The sequence below is a fragment of the Haematobia irritans genome, chromosome 4, assembly GCF_050003625.1.
Source record: "Haematobia irritans isolate KBUSLIRL chromosome 4, ASM5000362v1, whole genome shotgun sequence".
In the NCBI taxonomy this organism is placed as follows: domain Eukaryota; kingdom Metazoa; phylum Arthropoda; class Insecta; order Diptera; family Muscidae; genus Haematobia; species Haematobia irritans.
Window position 1 is genome coordinate 117,021,268 of NC_134400.1, and position 21,615 is coordinate 117,042,882.

The following is a 21,615-nucleotide window of genomic DNA, read 5'->3' on the forward strand; positions in this document are numbered from 1 at the left end:
GTGTTCGGTCGAAGCAGGGATCGAATCCACGACCCTCGGTATGCAAGGCGAACGTACTAACCATTGCTCTATGGTGCCCAACTAATTGTATGTTTCTGTTAAAAAAATTTGTTTAATTGGCACGTGGGCGCCGAAAACGATGCTATGTAAAGATAACTGTTTGACTGTTGATGACAATAACAGCTACGTAGCCCAGTGGATAGTGTGTTGACTTACAAACTGTAATGTCCGCGATTTGATTCTCCGTCCAGGCGAAAGGTAAAATTTAAAAAAAATTGCAAAATCCTATAATTTCTTGTTCAAATTGTTTGTATTACAGGAAAAGGTGTCGGAGTCGAGGCTGATGAAAAATGTTGGAGTCGGAGTCGAGCAAAATTGGCTCGTCTCCACAGCCCTAGTAAATGTGAAGAATATAAAGAGTCATTAAAAATTAACCTCCAGATGCGAAAAACAGAGTACCTCCACCCAATGTAAATTTCTCTGCAGACTAGCTATATTTGCAATACTTCTACATCATATGTTGGGGATCTAGACTACATTTTTGGGAGCTCCATCTGAACATATTAGCACATATTTTGTACGATATTCATCGTTAGCCATCTATTGTATCGAAAGGAGAATTTCTAGTGATTGTGAGAGAATGGTCACTTGTACATTTCAATCACAAAATAATAACGATTTTCAGAATGAAGGATAATACAGATAGAAAATAAATTTAGTATGTCTTCTTCTCTCAAAACTATTTGTCAGATACAAAGTTTCGAATTTGATTTTAATTTACCTTGGTATGGGAACTGCAACACGACGGGTAATTGTATTCGATCTCACAATCAACCGTGATGATTTCAATAAGAATTCCATGATTATGCTAATTCTTCTAATTGTAATAATAAATAAGTTTATTTTATCTTCTTCTTCTTCTTCGTAATAAGTTTTTATATAAATAAGCAATAAGTATAGATATGTAGGGTTACTGTTGTTGTTGTTGTGACTTTGATAATAAATTAATAATAATACTATTGCACACAAATTTTACAATGGGCTATGTAAAGCAGCATGGTGCACTGTTATGTTAATTGTGTTTCTATAGACATCGATAAAATCATAATGTCAAACAAACGAGTTTGTGTTAAATGTTCCTGAAAATGAAAACAATAAAAACAACATTAAAATTTTTAGAAAAAAAATATATATATATTTCTTTTAATCAGTTTACCATTGTAATGTTGCTTCGATTATGTTTAATCAACACTGAAAACTAAATTGACTTAATTGGATTATGCAACCTACGTTTTAGGACAAAGAAATTTACATTTTTGTGTTTTTTTAATAAGTAAATTTTAATTAAAAGAAATTTGATAATCTTGGCCTTTTGACTTTTTTCATTATATATCAAAGATTCGTTGCGAATGTGCTTTAGAATAGGGTAAAACTTATCTTGTATCTTTGGTTCATTTTTTTTTAATTAGCAAAATATGTTTTAGGTGTGTTAACATATAATTTAGATTATACCCTAAACCACATAGTGGTCAGGGTATAATAACTTTGATCTGCCAAAAAATGTGCCTACCAGAAATATTGATTTTAGACCCCATAAAATATATGTTATACCGATCGACTCATAATCACCTCCTGAGTCGATCTAGCACTTGGTGTCCGTCCTTGCGTCCGTCTGTCCATGTATTTGCTGTTCGCAGGATTCCGGTTGCAATTATTAACTGATTTTGATGAAATTTGGTACAGGGTGTTTTCTAGGTAAAAGGACGAACGCTATTGAATTTGGAAGAAATCGGAAATTTAAATATAGCTCCCATATATACACAGTCTCACACAAGTTTACATACGGTTAAAAATTTATATTTTCTTTAAATAATAAAATTTTAAAAAATATACATATATATCCTTTAGTTTTAATAAATTAATTTGAACAAGTATATACGGCCGTAAGTTCGGCCAGGCCGAAGCTTATGTACCCTCCATCATGGATTGCGTAGAAACTTCTTCTAAACACTGCCATCCACAATCGAATTACTTAAGTTGCTGTAACGCGTGCAAGGTATCTTAAAACCTCCTAACACCATCTTCTAAATTGTATGTAAGTCCATACGTGGTATATATTAAATCAAAAAAGATCGATCCAATACGTATATAATTCAGTTTGACAAAGTAGACATAAAATTTTGACAAAATTTTCTACAGAAATAAAATTTTAACAAAATTTTCTATAGAAATAAAAATTTTGACAAAATTTTCTATAGAAAGAAAATTTTGACAAAAATTTCTACAGAAATAAAATTTTAACAAAATTTTCTATAGAAATAGACTTTTGACAAAATATTCTATAGAAATAAAATCTTGGTAGATTATTTTTGGTTCGAGTGGCAACCATGATTATGAACCGAATAAAATTTGAACAAAATTTTCTATAGAAATAAAATTTTGACAATGATGAAAATTTTATTATGAACCGAATAAAATTTTAACAAAATTTTCTCTAGAAATAAAATTTTGACAAAATTTTCTATAGAAATAAAATTTTGACAAAATTTTCTATAGAAATAAAATTTTGGTAGATTATTTTTGGCTCTAGTGGCAACCATGATTATGAACCGATATGGACCAATTTTTGTGTGATTGAACCAATTGTTGTATGGTTGTTAGCGACCATATACTAACACCACGTTCCTAATTTGAACCGGATCGGATGAATTTTGCTCCTCCAAGAGGCTCCGGAGGTCAAATCTGGAGAACGTTTTATATGGGGGCTATATATAATTATGGACCGATATGGACCAATTCTGGCACGGTTGTTAAATATCATATACTAACACCAAGTTCAAAATTACACCCGGATCGGATGAAATTTGCTTCTCTTTAGGCTTCGCAAGCCAAATCTGGAGATCGGTTTATATGGGGTCTATATATAAGTATGGACCGATGTGGACCAATTTTTGCATGGTTGTTAGACACCATATACCAACATCATGTACCAAATTTCAGCCGGATCGGATGAAATTTGCTTCTCTTTGAGGCTCCGCAAGCCAAATCTGGGGATCGGTTTATATGGGGGCTATATATAATTATGGACCGATGTGGACTTATTTTTGCATGATTGTTAGAGACCATCTACCAACACCATGTACCAAATTTCAGCTGGATCGGATGAAATTTGCTTCTCTTAGAGGCTCCACAAGCCAAATCTAGGGGTCGGTTTATATGGGGGCTATATATAATTATGGACCGATGTGAACCAATTTTTGCATGATTGTTAGAGACCATCTACCAACACCATGTACCAAATTTCAGCCGGATCGGATGAAATATGCTTCTCTTAGAGGCTCCACAAGCCAAATCTGGGGATCGGTTTATATGGGGGCTATATATAATTATGGACCGATGTGGACCAATTTTTGCATGGTTTTTAGAGACCATATACCAACACCATATACCAAATTTCAGCCGGATCGGATGAAATATGCTTCTCTTAGAGGCTCCACAAGCCAAATCTGGGGATCGGTTTATATGGGGGCTATATATAATTATGGACCGATGTGGACCAATTTTTGCATGGTTGTTAGAGACCATATACAAACACCATGCACCAAATTTCAGCTGGATCGGATGAAATATGCTTCTCTTAGAGGCTCCACAAGCCAAATCTGGGGATCGGTTTATATGGGGGCTATATATAATTATGGACCGATGTGAACCAATTTTTGCATGGTTGTTAGAGACCATATACAAATTTCAGCCGGATCGGATGAAATTTGCTTCTCTTAGAGGCCTCGCAAGCCAAATTTGGGGGTCCGTTTATATGGGGGCTATACGTAAAAGTGGACTGATATGGTCCATTTGCAATACCATCTGACCTACATTAATAACAAATACTTGTGCCAAGTTTCAAGTCGATAGCTTGTTTCGTTCGGAAGTTAGCGTGATTTCAACAGACGGACGGACGGACGGACGAACGGACATTCTCAGATCGACTCAGAATTTCACCACGACCCAGAATATATATACTTTATGGGGTCTTAGAGTAATATTTCGATGTGTTACAAACGGAATGACAAAGTTAATATACCCCCATCCTATGATGGAGGGTATAAAAACAAAGTAGTTGTTAATTTTCAAGAAGATTTTTTTGGTGTGGGTTCTAAACAACAACAAGAAACAGGTTTCGTTAAGTGGTAAAAAACTTAAGGGTATGTAAACTTGTGTGAGACTGTGTATGTATCGCCCGATTTCGACAAATGGGGTTACGTTGCGCTTTTTTACTAACCGATTATCGTCAAATTTGGCACAAAGTAATCTGTTTCATCATCCTTCCAGTGTGCAAAATTCCATCGAAATCGGTTAATATTTAGATATAGCTGCCATATATATGTATCGCCCGATTTTCCCAAATTTGGCCACAAAACCCTTATTTATTACCCGATCTTACTCAAATTTAGCAAAAGATAACCTTTCGTAGTATCAACCAAACCTGCCATATATCATTCAAATCGGTTCAGATTTAGATATAGCTCCCATATATATATAACGCCCGATTTTCACAAATCTAGCCATAAAACCATTATTTATAACCCGATCTTACTCAAATTTAGCAAAAGGTAACCTTCCGTAGTATCAATCAAACCTGCCAAATATTGTCAAAATCGGTTCAGATTTAGCTATAGCTCCCATATATATGTATAACACGATTTTGAAAAATTTGTCCCTAATAACCATATTTTTGACTATAGAGGCCTCATTTATTATCAGATCTAACTCAAATTTAGCACAAGGTAACCTTCTATGGTATCAATCAAACTTGCCAAATATTACAAAAATTGGTTCAGATTTAGATATATCTCCCATATATATGCATCGCTCGATTTTCCCAAAGTTTGCCATAATACTCTTATTTATTAAACAACCATAAGCGTAGGAAGGCCTCTGGGGAGGCGGTTTAGACCCCCCAGAATTTGAAAATCTATTTACGATTTTACATTTTTATAAAAATTAAACAAGTATATACTCGTACAACGCACAAAGTTTCACTAAAGACTTTCATGCACAATCGAATTACTTGGGTTGTGGTAGAAGTCTGATATTTATGAAATAAAGCTGTGGTTGAAGTTATGATTTAGTTGAATAAAAAATAGTAATTGATATTAAAACTATTCTTTCATAAATTAATATCTTAATAATGCTGCAAAAAAGCGTCGCAAAAAAGAAGTGAAAATGTTCTTTTTGGGTCTGGAAGTGGTACAAAATTGGCGGAGAAGCGATGAATGTAATATGAACTTGTCATAGAACGAATGTCCACCGTTTCAACAACCGTTGCAATGAATTTGCATCACTTCTTAAGGTGTGATCTGAATTCAGTGTTTTGAATGTGAATTAAAAATTTTGTGATATTTTCCCAAATAAATAATTTTTATACTTTCAAACGCTTGTTTGAAACGTTTTCCCTCGAATATTTTCAAATATTATCGATTTTTCTATAATGGATTTAGCATTTTTGTGGCAAAATTTGAATAATTTGTACCATTTTATTTATTCTTACTCTTTTTTTAAATTATTTGAAAAAAGAAAACAAAAAATGACGCATTAAAATATAAAAAATGAAGTAAAAAAAACTTCCTGTGTAGTTAAAATAGTTAACTTCTTTGTGAGGACATTTTTGGAAGTGCTTTTAAGACACACCGCCTTTAGAACAACTCCCAATTTTTTGCTGGGAAAAGTGTAGAACTACCCTACGGGAAATGGATCAACCACAGAACTGGTACAGGACTAGTCCCTGGTGTGTATGGACCAGTCCCAGTTCTGATCAAAACGTATGGAAGGGACCGTCCACTTTAACATGGGTTTTTCATTGACGTAGTAAACTTACATTTTAGGACGCGTCTTGGACTCATCCCAAAGGACACGTCCTGGGACAATTTAGCAGGAGTAACCCATAAACAGGTTCTCAGGAGCCAGTCTCGGACAAACTCTTAGAAATCTCTTTCAATTTGGGCTCCTAATCGAACCCGAAATGAAAAAAAAAAAACTTTTGAAATATGTCGAACAAAAGGTTATTCCGATAATTTTATTTCACTAACCTCCATTTTTAGGAAGCTCCGTTAGTGCTACGTTAGCTAACGAACTTTTAAACCGCACTATGGACATGCCTGTCATCTAGTCTATATATTCCATATGCCAGTTAGGAACTTAACTGCTAAACATTTTTCAGTTAAAGTTAACCGGAGAGAAGATATTTCGATTTTACTTTCTGTTAACTGGGAGTTAAAGTCTAACGGAGATACATGGAAATGGCCGTAAATGTGAAAATTGCAACTAACTGGAGCACAAGTACCAGTTCTGTGATAGGTCCGTCAGTGGCAATTTGCACCAATTTCCCGTAGGGTACTTTTAGTTGCTTTATTATAAATTGATTGTCGAGTTATTTCGATGTCTATTTTTTATTCAATTTTATGAAATAAAACATTAGTTGAACCTATAAGTTCAGTCTATAAAGTTTTAGCTAGCCATGTCCGTCTGTCCGTGAACACAGAGGCAAATTTTTAACTCCGATTTAGTTGAAATTTTGCACAGGGAGTAGAATTAGCATTGTAGCTATGCGTGCCAAATTTGAAATCGGTTCAGATTTAGATATAGCTCCCATATATAGCTTTCGCCCGATTTACACTCATATGACAACAGAGGCCAATTTTTTGCTCCCATTTAGTTGAAATTTTGCACAGGGAGTAGCATTAGCATTTTAGCTATGCGTGGTAAATTTGGTTGAAATCGGTTCAGATTTAGATATATCTCCCATATATAGCTTTCGCCCGATTTACACTCATATGACCACAGAGGCCAATTTTTAACTCCGATTTAGTTGAAATTTTGCACAGGGTGTAGAATTAGCATTGTAGCTATGCATTGAAATCGGTTCAGATTTAGATATAGCTCCCATATATATGTTTTTCTGATTTCGACAAAAATGGTCAAAATACCAACATTTTCCTTGTAAAATCGACACTGCTTAGTCTAAAAGTTGACTCTAATTTTCCTAAACTTCTAATACATATATATCAAGCGATAAATCATAAATAAACTTTTGGGAAGTTTCCTTAAAACTGCTGCAGATTTAAATGTTTCCCATATTTATACCCTTCACCACTACTGTGGTACAGGGTATAATAAGTTTGTGCATTTGTATGTAACGCCAAGAAGGAGTAATCATAGACCAACCTTTTAGTATACGGATCGGCTTAGAATTAAATTCTGAGTCGATTTAGCGATGCCCGTCTGTCTGTCTGTCCGTCTGTCTGTCCGTCTGTCTGTCTGTCTGTCTGTCTGTCTGTCTGTTGATGTATTTTTGTGTGCAAAGTACAGCTCGCAGTTTTATTCCGATTGTCCTAAAATTTGGTATAGGGTCCTGTTTCGGCTCAAAGACGATCCCTATTGATTTTGGAAAACATCGGTGCAGATTTAGATATAGCTGCCATATATATTTTTCACCGATCTGGTCATAATTGGCGTGTATATCAACCGATCTTCCTCAAATTCTGTACATCCGAATATTTTATGAGTCTCGAAAAACTTGCAAAATATCAGCCAAATCGGTTCAGATTTAGATATAGCTCCCATATATAGCTTTCGCCCGATTTACACTCAAATGACCAGAGAGGCCAATTTTTTGCTCCGATTTAGTTGAAATTTTGCACAGGGAGTATCATTAGCATTGTAGCTATGCGTGCCAACTTTGGTTGAAATCGGTTCAGATTTAGATATAGCTCCCATATATAGCTTTCGCCCGATTTACACTCATATGACCACAGAGGCCAATTTTTTGCTCCGATTTAGTTGAAATTTTGCACAGGGAGTAGAATTAGCATTGTAGCTATGCGTGCCAAATTTGGTTGAAATCGGTTCAGATTTAGATATATCTCCCATATATAGCTTTCGCCCGATTTACACTCATATGACCGTAGATGCCAATTTTTAACTCCGATTTAGTTGAAATTTTACACAGGGAGTAGAATTAGCATTGTAGCTATGCTTGCCAAATTTGGTTGAAATCGGTTCAGATTTAGATATAGCTCCCATATATAGCTTTCGCCCTATTTACACTCATATGACCACAGAGGCCAATTTTTAACTCCGATTTAGTTGAAATTTTGCACAGGGAGTAGAATTAGCATTGTTACTATGCGTGCCAAATTTGGTTGAAATCGGTTCAGATTTAGATATATCCCCCATATATAGCTTTCGCCCGATTTACACTCATATGTCCACAGAGACCAATTTTTAACTCCAATTTAGTTGAAATTTTGCACAGGTAGTAGAATTAGCATTGTTACTATGCGTGCCAAATTTGGTTGAAATCGGTTCAGATTTGGATATATCTCCCATATATAGCTTTCGCCCGATTTACACTCATATGACCACAGAGGCCAATTTTTAACTCCGATTTAGTTGAAATTTTTCACAGGGAGTAGAATTAGCATTGTAGCTATGCGTGCCAAATTTGGTTGAAATCGGTTCAGATTTAGATATATCTCCCATATATAGCTTTCGCCCGATTGACACTCATATGTCCACAGAGGCCAATTTTTAACTCCGATTTAGTTGAAATTTTGCACAGGGAGGAGAATAAGCATTGTTGCTATGCGTGCCAAATTTGGTTGAAATCGGTTCAGATTTAGATATAGCTTCCATATATATGTTTTTCTGATTTCGACAAAAATGGTCAAAATACCAACATTTTCCTTGTAAAATCGCCACTGCTTAGTCGAAAAGTTGTAAAAATGACTCTAATTTTCCTAAACTTTTAATACATATATATCGAGCGATAAATCATAAATAAACTTTTGCGAAGTTTACTTAAAATTGCTTCAGATTTAAATGTTTCCCATATTTTTTTACTAACATTGTGTTCCACCCTAGTCCATTAGCCGACTTAAATTTTGAGTCTATAGATTTTGTAGAAGTCTATCAAATTCTTCCAGATCGAGTGATATTTAAATGTATGTATTTGGGACAAACCTTTATATATAGCCCCCAACACATTTGACGGATGTGATATGGTATCGAAAATTTAGATCTACAAAGTGGTGCAGGGTATAATATAGTCGGCCCCGCCCGACTTTTGACTTTCCTTACTTGTTTAATAATGGAAGCATTAGTGGTATACAAACTCTGTAGGTTCAAAATCAACTATAGCTCCTAATATCAGACATTTCTGTTGAGATTGTGATTAAACTCCCATCCTTAAATATGGAAATGCGGTTTTTCCCAAAACCTATTAGGGTTTGGTCACAAAACCTCTCTGCGGAGCCTCTTGGACGAGCAAAATTCATTCGAACCAGTTAAAATTTGGTACATGGTATTAGTATATGGTCTCTAACAACCATGCATATAGCCCCCATATAAACCGAGCGGAGCGGAGCCTCTAAGAGAAGCAAATTTCATCCGATCCGGTTGAAATTTTGTACATGGTGTTAGTATATGGTCTCTAACAACCATGCAGGAATTGGTCCATATCAGTCCATAATTATATGTAGCCCCCATATAAACCGATCCCCAGATTTGACCTCCTGAGCCCCTTGGAAGAGCAAAATTCAGCCGATCCGGTAGAAGTTTGGTACATTGCGCTAGAATATGGCCGCTAACAACCATCCCAAAATTGGTCCATATCGGTCTATAGTTATATATATCCGATCCCCAAAAATAATCTTCCCAAATTTTATTTCTATAGAAAATTTTGTCAAAATTTTATTACTATAGAAAATTTTGTCAAAATGTTATTGCTATAGAAAATTTTGTCAAAATTTTATCAAAATTTGTCAAAATTTTATTTCTTTAGAAAATTTTGTCAAACTGAATTATATACGTATTTAATCGACCTATTTTTTGTTTAATATATACCCTGTATGGACTAACTTACAATTGAGAAGACGGTGTTAAGAAGTTGTAAGATACCTTGCCATCGGCAAGTGTTACCGCAATTCAAGTAATTCGATTGTGGATGACAGTCTTTAATACAATTTTCTTTGCAATCCATGGTGGAGGGTACATAAGATTCGGCCGAAATTACGGCCGTATATACTTGTTTATTTATTTATTTACTAATTCCTTGTTTATTTGTATTTATAATGTCGTGCAAGCAAACTTTTTTATACACTATATTTTGGTTCAATTTCAATAATATATAATCATTTTATATTTACGTCGTGCCCATCAAATGTACACGCGCAGACATCATGTAACTGCAAATAAAAATAAATTATACAATATAGAAAAATGTAGAACAAAAAACAGGTACATTTTTTCAATTACACTTCCCTTCTTGTATGTTCACATAAAACCACGTACCACTTATGGTAGTTTAGGTTAGATATAGTGGCAGCCTGATATTTTAGGCTCACTTAGACTATTCAGTCCATTGTGATACCACAGTGTTGAACCTCGCTCATATCACTGAGTGCTGGCCGATTCTATATTAAGCTCAAATGACAAGGGACCTCCTTTTTCTAGCTGAGCCCGAAGCTTTGAAACACTCAGAAATGTCACCAGCTTTACTGAGTTACAGCATGTAGAACAAAAATTGTAATTTTGAGGACATACCACAATTAGTTCAAAAGCTATATGAGTTTATTCTGAAAATTTGATTCTTGAGTTGTGACCAAATGGCATTACTCAAATAAGCGGAATTTGGCCTATAATATCTATCGAAGTGTAAGAAAAAATGCAAAAATGCCCCCCTGCATAAGATTTGGCCAGGTCGAATATTATGCAGCCTCCAACGAGGATAATGTGATATGAGAAGAAATATTATCACCTCAAATATCTTTCAAGATCTTTAGGTTGTTTTCGAATGGGGAACATACAACATTGTCGGAAAAATTTTGTTATTCTCCTGAAATCAGATACATAATTTACAAGCAAATAGCATAATTTCGATAAACATGTTATATGTTCCCCGTTCAAAAATAACATTATACTCTTGAAATATGTTTTAGGTAATCATATGCCTTCTCTGGCTATACAAAAGTTCTATTAAAGACTGTCATCCACAAATGAATTACTTTGGTTATGTAAAGAGTTGCCCATGGCAAGGTATCTTAAAACTTACGGGTAACGACCGAACACATTTATAAGGTTTCTGGAAACGTGATCATTTGGTGAAAATAGAGTTGCTCATTTATTGTCACCTGGTGGGGTTAGGTTAAGTGGCAGCCTGATGTATCAAGCTCACTTAGACTATTCAGTCCATTGTGATACCACATTGGTGAACTTCTCTCTTATCACTGAGTGCTGCCCGATTCCATGTTGAGCTCAATGATGATTTTAATATAATATGTGTGGATGCAAACATATATTAATTTAGACATTACCTATAAACATATATGTGTTTCGAAAGAGAGACCGAGAGTGTATGCTGCAAGTAAAACAAGTATATACGGCCGTAAGTTCGGCCAGGCCGAAGCTTATGTACCCTTGGATTGCGTAGAAACTTCTACTGAAGACTGTCATCCACAATCGTATTACTTGTGTTGCGGTAACACTTGCCGATGGCAAGGTATCTTAAAATTTCCTAACACCGTAATATATACCACATAGTCCATACGTGGTATATATTAAACTAAAAAAGGCCGATTAAATACGTATATAATTAAGTTTAAAGTTTCTATAGAAATAAAATTTTGACAAAATAAAATTTTGACAACATTTTCTATAGAAGTAAAATTTGGAAAAAATTTTCTATAGAAATAAAATATGGAAAAAATTTTCTATAGAAATAAAATTTGGAAAAAATTTTCTATAGAAAAACAATTTTGACAAAATTTTCTATAGAAATAAAATTTTGACAAAATTTTCGATAGAAATAAAATTTTGACAAAATTTTCTATAGAAATAAAATTTTGACAAAACTTTCTATAGAAATAAAATTTTGACAAAATTTTCTATAGAAATAAAATTTTGACAAAATTTTCTATAGAAATAACATTTTGACAATGTTTTCAATAAAAATAAAATTTTGGTAGATTATTTTTGGCTCGAGTGGCAACCATGATTATGAACCGATATGGACCAATTTTTGTGCGATTGGAGATCGGCTATATATAACTATAGACCGATATGGACCAATTTTGGCATGGTTATTAGCGGCCTTATACTTCAAATTTCAACCGGATCGGATGAATTTTGCTCCTCCAAGAGGCTCCGGAGATCAAACCTGGGGAACGGTTTATATGGGGGCTATATATAATTATGGACCGATATGGAACAATTCTTGCGTGTGTGTTAGAGACCACATTCTAACACCATGTTCCAAATTTCAACCGGATCGGATGAATTTTGCTCCTCCAAGAGGCTCCGGAGAAAAAACCTGGGGAACGGCTTATATGGGGGCTATATATAATTATGGACCGATATGGACCAATTTTGGCATGGTTGTTAGAGACAATATACTAACACCACGTACCAAATTTCAATCGGATCGGATGACTTTTACTCGTCTAAGAGGCTCCGGAGGTCAAATCTGGGGATCGGTTTATATGGGGGCTATATATATAATTATGGGCCGATGTGGACCAATTTTTGCATGGTCATTAGAGAACATATACCAACACCACGTACCAAATTTCAGCCGGATCGGATGAAATTTGCTTCTCTTAGAACAATCACAAGCCAAATTTGGGGGTCCGTTTATATGGGGGCTATACGTAAAAGTGGACCGATATGGTCCATTTGCAATACCATCCGACCTACATCAATAACAACTACTTGTGCCAAGTTTCAAGTCGATAGCTTGTTTCGTTCGGAAGTTAGCGTGATTTCAACAGACGGACGGAATTTCACCACGACCCAGAATATATATATATATATATATATATATATATATATATATATATATATATATATATATATATATATATATATATATATATATATATATATATATATATATATATATATATATATATATATATATATATATATATATATATATATATATATATATATATATATATATATATATATATATATATATATACTTTATGGGGTCTTACAGCAATATGTCGATGTGTTACAAACGGAATGACAAAGTTAATATACCCCCCATCCTATGGTGGAGGGTATAAAAACTAACTATTCTCTTTCATTGATAGGCTAAGATGTTTCCGAACCGCTCTCGTATGTTACAGAAGCGATTTTTTTTGAGTGTGTAGGGTTCCTAAGTTATCAGTACATGGGCGCGGACATTTTGAAATTTTAACCTGTTTTCTTTGGGTAAGTGAATAACGGTCACTAGACAAAAATTCTGTATTAATCTTTTTTTTTTTTTTTTGATTTTTGCACGTGAAGAGGGACCTCCCTCTCGCCCGACTTTTGCTAAATTGATGTACCATATTATTGAAAAACACAATTTAGTGTTTCTTTCTTTATTGAAATTAGATGTGACACAAATGAGTTTATTTGAAAGACTTAAAAAAATGCAAAGCATACTATGAATACATACAAGAAAAAAATACTATTTTGATATCATAGCCTACTTAAACGATTATTACAAATATTGATAGAAAGTGTTCATTGTACAAAGTGGATATAAAATTCAACATTCCCCCTCAATGAACATTTTCTCTCAAAATAAATTGTTTATTGAATTAATCAAAATCTCTTATTCTAGCAAAGTCCTAACATTTTAGTAAATTTATTATGTGATATCTTCGGAAGATTCTTAGTAAGTATATCCGCTATATTTTCATTACTTGGACAATAATTTAAATTGATTTCTCCACGCTGGTAAACATCTCGGATATGATGATATTTGATGTCAATATGTTTACTTCGATTGTGATAAACAGGATTCTTGACAAGATTAATTGCGCTCATATTGTCCACATTCATTGTGATGGCTTTTGGACATTGAATTTTCATCTCATTAAACAATTTCTTTAAATATGTTACCTCTTTACATGCGGAAGACATAGACATGTATTCAGCTTCAGTACTGCTGAGTGCAACTGTATCTTGCTTTTTCGATTCATACGAAACTACTGCTCCTGCCATTATGCAAACATATCCTGTATATGACTTCCTGTCAGTACAATCGCCACCCCAATCCGCATCTGTGAAGCATACAATCGGACTACCCGTTTTCTTAAATTTTATGGCCATATCTTCCGAAGCATGAAGATATTTTAGAACTCTTTTAGCTGCGCTCATGTGCTCACTGTGAGGATTGTTATTTCTTTGTGATAATTTACTCACAGAATGTAAAATATCTGGCCGTGTATTTAATGCAATATACATTAAAGATCCAATGAGAGATTGATACTGCACTGCATCAGCTAATTTGCAACTTTCGTTATCGCACTTGATTTGATGTCTGGGATCTAGTGGTGTTGAAATTGGTCGACATGTTTCCATTTCAAAATTCTTCAATAATTTCCGTATCTGCGATTTCTGTTTTACTGAAATATCGCCCAATTCTCCTTTGCGTTCTATTTCGAGACTTAGAAAATATTTTGCCGCTCCTTTGTCCACTACCTTGACATGTTTCGCAATACCATTCTTTATATCTTGCATGTCATCCAAATTTGAACATGCTATTAAAAGGTCATCGACATAGACTGCTATAATGTTCATTCTATTTTCTTTGTGCATAGTATATACACAAGGTTCACTTTCACACTGTTGGAATCCAATACCTTTCAAAATATTATCCAACTTGAAATTCCATTGCCTGCCTGATTGTTTCAGCCCGTAAATGGCTTTCTTTAGCTTTAAAACATGATTGGGAAATTTGTTATCGATGAATCCTTCTGGTTGTGACATATAAACTTCTTCATTCAGTTCACTATTTATATATGCTGATGATACATCCATTTGATGAAGGTGTAATTTATATTCTACTGCCAAGGCAAAGATTATACGTATGGTTTCATGTCTAACCACTGGTGAAAATGTTTCCATATAATTTATTCCAAAAATTTGAGAACAACCTTTTGCTACTAATCTGGCCTTGAACCTCTCTATATTATCGTCCTTATCCTTTTTCAGTGCAAATACCCATTTATTACTTACAACTTTTTGATTATTTGGTTTCTTTACAAGCTGCCATGTATCATGCTCTAGTAGTGACTGATATTCCTTTTGCATTGCTGCCCACCACTCCTGTTCATATGGGCCTTTTAAAGCATCTTCAACTGTATCTGGAATTTGAACCTCTTCTGCGCGTAGTACATTTAAAGTATTAAATACTTTTCGTGGTCTGCGAGGTTTTCCAGTTCGGACAATTTTTGGCCTTCCTCTACCTCTCGTAGCTACTTGCAAATTCTGAGGAGTTTCGTCTTCGTTATCTTCAAACGATTCATACTCACTCTCAATGTGAACATCATGAACTTCATTGTTTAAATTTATTTCTTGAATTTCTTCCTTTTCAATCACTGGATTTTCAGAACTAGTTGCTGATACTTCCTCTGTACAAATTGAAATTTCTTTGTCTTGTTCAGGTATATTTTCGACAAAATACACGTCGCGGCTAACTATAATTTGCCGTCGTTCCTTATCAAATAAACGATATGCTTTTGAGGTATCCGCATAACCCACCATTACACATTTACGTCCTCTTGGTTCAAATTTGGTCTTCTGACGTTTATTTAAAGCTACTGCTAAAGAACCAAATACTTTTAAATGTCCAACTGATGGCTTCTTACCATAAAAGACTTCAAATGGTGTACTTCCTGGAAGTGATTTTGATGGAGACCTGTTTCTAAGATATGCTGCAGTGTAAACTGCTTCTGCCCACAGGTTTTCTCCTAGATTTGCTCCTATCAGCATACTTCTGGCCATCTCAATCAGAGTTCGGTTAAACCTTTCAGCAACGCCATTTTGCTGTGGCGTATATGGTACCGTAAGCTGACGAACTATTCCATGTTTCACAAGGTATTGATCAAAACGCTTGTTGAGAAACTCAGTGCCATTATCGCTTCTTAAAATTTTGACCTTCTTGCCCATCTGTTTTTCAATCATGACATGAAATTCTTGAAATTTATTGAAGACTTCATCCTTACTTTTAAGGAAATAAACAAATACGTATCTTGATTTGTCATCAATAAATGTTACCATATATCTTGATCCGCCAATAGATGTCGTTTTCATGGGACCACAAACGTCTGCGTGGATGACTTCGACAATATCCTTTGCTCGATTTTCTGAATCTCCGAATGGTCTTTGAACACTTTTGCTTCTCATACATACCGTGCAATTTAAATCATTAGGAATTTCGATTTCCAATCCTCGTACCAACTGTTTTGATTTCAGCTCTCTTAGGCTTCCAAAATTTAAATGTCCATAACGACAATGCCATTTCATGGCTTCTTCTACAGACTTTTTTGATGCAAATAATGTTGACTCCTTCTGTTTACAGATAAACATTTCGTCGACTTTCTGAGCTTTCAAAACTAACTCACCTTTGTTATTCAAAATTTCTGCTCCTTTTCTGCTGAAATTCACACTGTGACCATATGCAATCGCCTTCGACACGGACAGGAAATTACATTGCAATTCAGGAACAAACAGCACATTCACCAGAGTTACATTACGATCTTTATAATGTAAATTGATTGTTCCAATACCTTCCGCCTGAATGCTGTTGTTTCCTGGAAGAACTATATTTTCTTGATGGGTTTTAAATTCGGAAAATAAATCTCGTTTGCAACACATGTGCGACGAAGCACCACTGTCAACACACCAACTTGTTTTGCTCAGAAATTCTTGACCATTTGCCGCTGAAAACAAAGCATTTTCTTCTCCTTTTCCTTCGTTCGGTTTCAATGCCCCTTTTCTGCATTCAGATGCATAATGCCCCATTTTCTTGCATTTGAAACATTTAATGCCTTTCTTAAAAATTGATTGAGATTCGTTGGACTTTTCCTTGTAATTATTTCTATTAAATTTCTCTGGCTTTTGCACTTCCTTACTACGCCTCGATGCAAATGCATGTCCAGTTACATTATTTTCTTGATCTTGAGTCTTTCTTCGTTCTCCTTCTTCAAGCAACTTAATTTTCAATGCCGACAAGGAAGGTAGACTATCCCTAGCCTCTAATGCAACGACCAAATTCTCGTACGAATCCGGTAAACTGGCTAAAAGCATAATTGCAAACAGCTCTTCCTGAAGTTCTACGCCAACTTCGGCTAGTTTTTCCACGTTTGCACTAAAATGACAAATGTACTTCTGCATACATTCACCTTCCGTCATTTTCATAGCTAAAAGTCTCTTGAATAATGATACTTTCCGGGCGGGACCCTTTGGCCGATGTACATCTTTAAGTATTTCCCATGCCTCTCTAGCTGTTTTACAGCTTTTTATATGCTGCAGCTGAATAGAAGACACACACAAAACAATCGTAGCTAATGCTTTCTCATTCTTGATTTTCAGTTGCGCTGCAATTCCGGCATCTTGGGTTCCAGGCACATCTTCGGATATAACATTCCACAAATCTTGAAACACGAGAACATTCTTGATTAACACACTCCATGTGTCATAATTGGTTTCATCCAATTTCTCGATATTGAACATGGAATTCATTGTTAATTTTCTTTTATACAAAACGATTTAAAAACGCGAAGAAAATTCACAAAAACAATATTTCACAGTTCTGCCTGTCTGGGCTCATAACCTATTGAAAAACACAATTTAGTGTTTCTTTCTTTATTGAAATTAGATGTGACACAAATGAGTTTATTTGAAAGACTTAAAAAAATGCAAAGCATACTATGAATACATACAAGAAAAAAATACTATTTTGATATCATAGCCTACTTAAACGATTATTACAAATATTGATAGAAAGTGTTCATTGTACAAAGTGGATATAAAATTCAACACATATAAAGCTTAACTATTTCAATTTACGTGCAATTTACATGATACTTAGAGGAAGGTCACGCCATAAATTTATCTTGAATTAACTTGAAATTTTCTCTGGTAGTGCCTTCTTAAACGGCAAAATATGAAAATATTTTAAATTTTAAAATATTTCTCTAATAAACAGTAGTTTCGTTTTGTTATTGTTTGAAAAAAAAAATATTTAAAACTAATTGTATGTACTTAAATTAGCAATACATTGATTTATTTTTATTTAACTTTAGCCGTTGGTGCGAATTTGCGAAAGAAACGATAACACAAAGAAATAAATCCCATAAACTTCCTTGAACCATCAGAGCAAAGGCAAATGTATTGAAATCGATTCGAATTGAAATGAGTCAAAGTGCCAGAAGTTATTCGCAATTGAAGTAGTTGCAAAACCACCATACAAAACAATCAAAATAAGTACATCAGAGAGTTAATGAAAACTTCTCAACATTGAGATATTCTTAGACGGTAGTTATCGTTGTCATTCTCCAAGCCCCAAATTGCTTAACTGACTGTTGCTGGCTGGACCACCTCGGCCACCACCAATAATTGACGTACAATCGATCCATGTATTTCTTTTCCCATCCATAAATGACGCAGATGCTCCAATTACGTTTGACGATAAGTTCGAAGCGAAAACAAGTTTGAATCATAAACATTTATAAAAATGGATCGATCAAGAAAAAAATCTATTTAAGTCCATTCAAACAAATATATGTATATAAAATCAAACAATAATAATTCCATTAAAGTTAAACAGCAGCATTATTTTATTAAACCGCACATTGGTGGAATTTATGTTTTAATTAAATAAAATTCATACCAGATATTATGAGGTATCCTATTTTTAACTACACATGTAAAGATATGCAAGTTTAGTTACAACAAATAAAAGTGTACACAGAAAAAAAATATTTTTTGTCTTCAATCACGAAATTAAATGATCCAATTAATTTTTAATTGAAATGTTTTCAATCGCAGAAATGATAGTATCAATCACCAAAGTCAATTATCATTAACCAATTAAATTTTTTATTAAATATTTTTTGAAATGCAATTCACGAAAATTTTTATACCCACCACCATAGAATGGTGACGGGGGTATAATAAGAAATATCGATTTCGACTATATAAAGTATATATATTTTTGATCAGGGAGAAATTCTAAGGCGATATAACGATGTCCGTCTGTCTGTCTGTCTGTTGTAATCACGCTACAGTCTTCAATAATGAAGCAATCGTGCTGAAATTTTGTACAAACTCGTCTTTTGTCTGCAGGCAGGTCAAGTTCGAAGATGGGCTATATCGGTCCAGATTTTGATATAGTCCCCATACAATTGGAAATCTAGAAGTATTTTAGGACCATAAAGAGGTTGCAGAAAATTGTGAGTATCGGTCCATATTTTGGTATAGCCTCCATATAGACCGATTTCCCGATTTTACTTCTTGGGCTTCTAGAATCCGAAGTTTTTATCCTATTTGCCTGAAATAGGAAATCTAGAAGTATTTTCGGGTCATAAAGTGGTGTGCCGAAAACGTTGAGTATCGGTCCATATTTTAGTATAGCCCCCATAAGAACGATCTCCCGATTTAACTCCTTGGGTTTCTAGAAACCGTAGTTTTTATCTGATTTGCCTGAAATTGTAAATATTCTGGTATTTTAGGCCCACAAAAACGCGTATCGGATTAAGTTTTTATCGGTCTATTTGGTAATGCCTCCATATAGACCGACTTCACTTCTTGAGGGTGTAGATGGCGCACTGATCATGAAAATTTTACTTCTACAGATTTAAGATTTCAAATCAAGACGTTATTTTATAATTTTCTTGCACACTTACAAGAGATGTTAATGATTTCTCTAAAACTCAAACAAAAATGGTTCTTATAAATCCAGAATCTGATATAGTCCTCATAGGTGAAATCTTTAAATTTATCTTCGGGAAGTGTCCTCAAGCCCTCCTGAAATTTCAAAGGAAACCCTAATATTTGGTTCATGGGTGGGTATTTAAGATTCGGCCCGGCCGAACTTAGTGTTGTATATTTTTAGTTTAATATATCCACGTATGGACTAACTTACAATTGAGAAGAAGGTGTTAAGAAATTTGAAGATACCTTGCTATTGGCAAGTGTTATCACAACTCAGTGTTATCGATTGTGGATGACAGTCTTTAGTACAAGTTTCTATGTAATCCATGGTGGAGCGTACATTAGATTCGTCCTGGCCGAACTTACGGCCGTATATACTTGTTATGGAACATTTTGTCAACATTTTATTTGTACAGAAAATTTTGTCAAAAGTTTATTATTATACAAAATTTTGTCAAGATTTTATTTCTATAGAAAATTCTGTCAAAATTTTATTTCTATAGAAAATTTTGGTAAACTGAATTATATACGTATTTAATCGGCTTTTTTTGTTTAATATATACCCCGTAGGTACTAACTTAACATACAATTGAGAAGACGGTGTTAAGAAGTTTTAAGGTACCTTGCCATCGGCAAGTATTACCGCAACCCAAGTAATTCGGTTGTGGATGACAGTCTTTAGTACAAGATTCTATGCAATCCATGGTGCCGAACTTATGGCCGTATATACTTGTTTATGTATATACTGAGAAATGGGCGAACACAGAAAATAATATTGTAATTTTTGAGCTAACAATAAATTGTTGTTACAGAAAATTTTTAAGTTCAACAAAATTTTTGTTGATATAACAAAATGTTTGTTTATATAACACAATTGGTTGCTAAAGTGACTAAAATCGTAATTGTATTTACAAATTACGTTGTTAGCTCAAATTTAAACATAATTTTAATTGTATTGACAATCAAATTAATTGATATTTTTTTTGTGTGAAAGATAATGGTCTTGGTGTAAATCCAGCAAAGACAGAACTAGTCATGTACTGCAAAGATCGCAAAACTCCCACGGTTAGGCCCATTTCCTTAGGGGGTACTGAAATTCCCTTTGGCGAGTGTGCAAAATACCTTGGCGTTATTTTGGACAGGAAGCTGAATTTTAGGCTTAATATTAAAGAGAGGGCGAGAAAAGCCACGGTAGCTTTGTACTCGTGCAAAAAGGCAATAGGGAAAAAGTGGGGACTAAAACCAAAAATTGTGCATTGGCTATACACGGCAGTGGTTAGACCTACAATGCTATATGGTGTTGTAGTCTGGTGGCCGGCACTTCAGAAACCGACTTGTTTAGATAAAGTTCAGCGTATGGCGAGCTTATGTATCTCAGGCGCATTTAGTAAGGCAGGAACAGACTCCCTTAAAAAAAAGTTTGAAACTCTAATTCCCAACAGTGAGTGTACACAGACCCCGGGGAATAAAAGATATATAGATTTCTATACTGATGGCTCCAAATTGAATGGACAAGTGGGGTTCGGAGTGTATTCTAAAGATCAGGAAATTCGAATAGCGAAAATATTACCTAATCACTGTAGTGTTTTTCAGGCTGAAATATTGGCAATAAGAGAGGAGGTGAATTGGCTAAGAAGTAATGTTCCAATAAATATTGGCATTAATATATACTCAGACAGTCAACCTGCAATAAAATCCTTGGACTCTGTGTTCCTCAACTCGAAAACGGCCATCTACTGCCGCAAATCTCTCAACGAGATGGCTGAGCAGTACAATATTCACTTAATATGGGCGCCTGAACATACCGGGTAACTGCGAAGCAGATGAGTTAGCAATTCTAGGAACTAC

The 21,615-nt window shown here is 34.5% G+C and overlaps 1 protein-coding gene across 4 annotated transcripts in view; it reads right to left on the bottom strand.

The window, feature by feature from the left end:
* Positions 1 to 21,615, bottom strand: part of cu (NADP/NADPH phosphatase nocturnin) — a 129,955-nt gene that overhangs the window by 56,181 nt on the left and 52,159 nt on the right. For 2 of the 4 annotated variants that reach the window (XM_075303820.1, XM_075303822.1), the window contains exon 2: positions 782 to 1,139. The exons of the other annotated variants lie outside the window; for them this stretch is intronic. In XM_075303820.1, coding sequence (XP_075159935.1) covers positions 782 to 861 — 80 coding nt within the window. In that variant the 5' untranslated portion in view covers positions 862 to 1,139. The remainder of the gene's footprint in view (positions 1 to 781; positions 1,140 to 21,615) is intronic. 4 annotated transcript variants of the gene reach the window in all.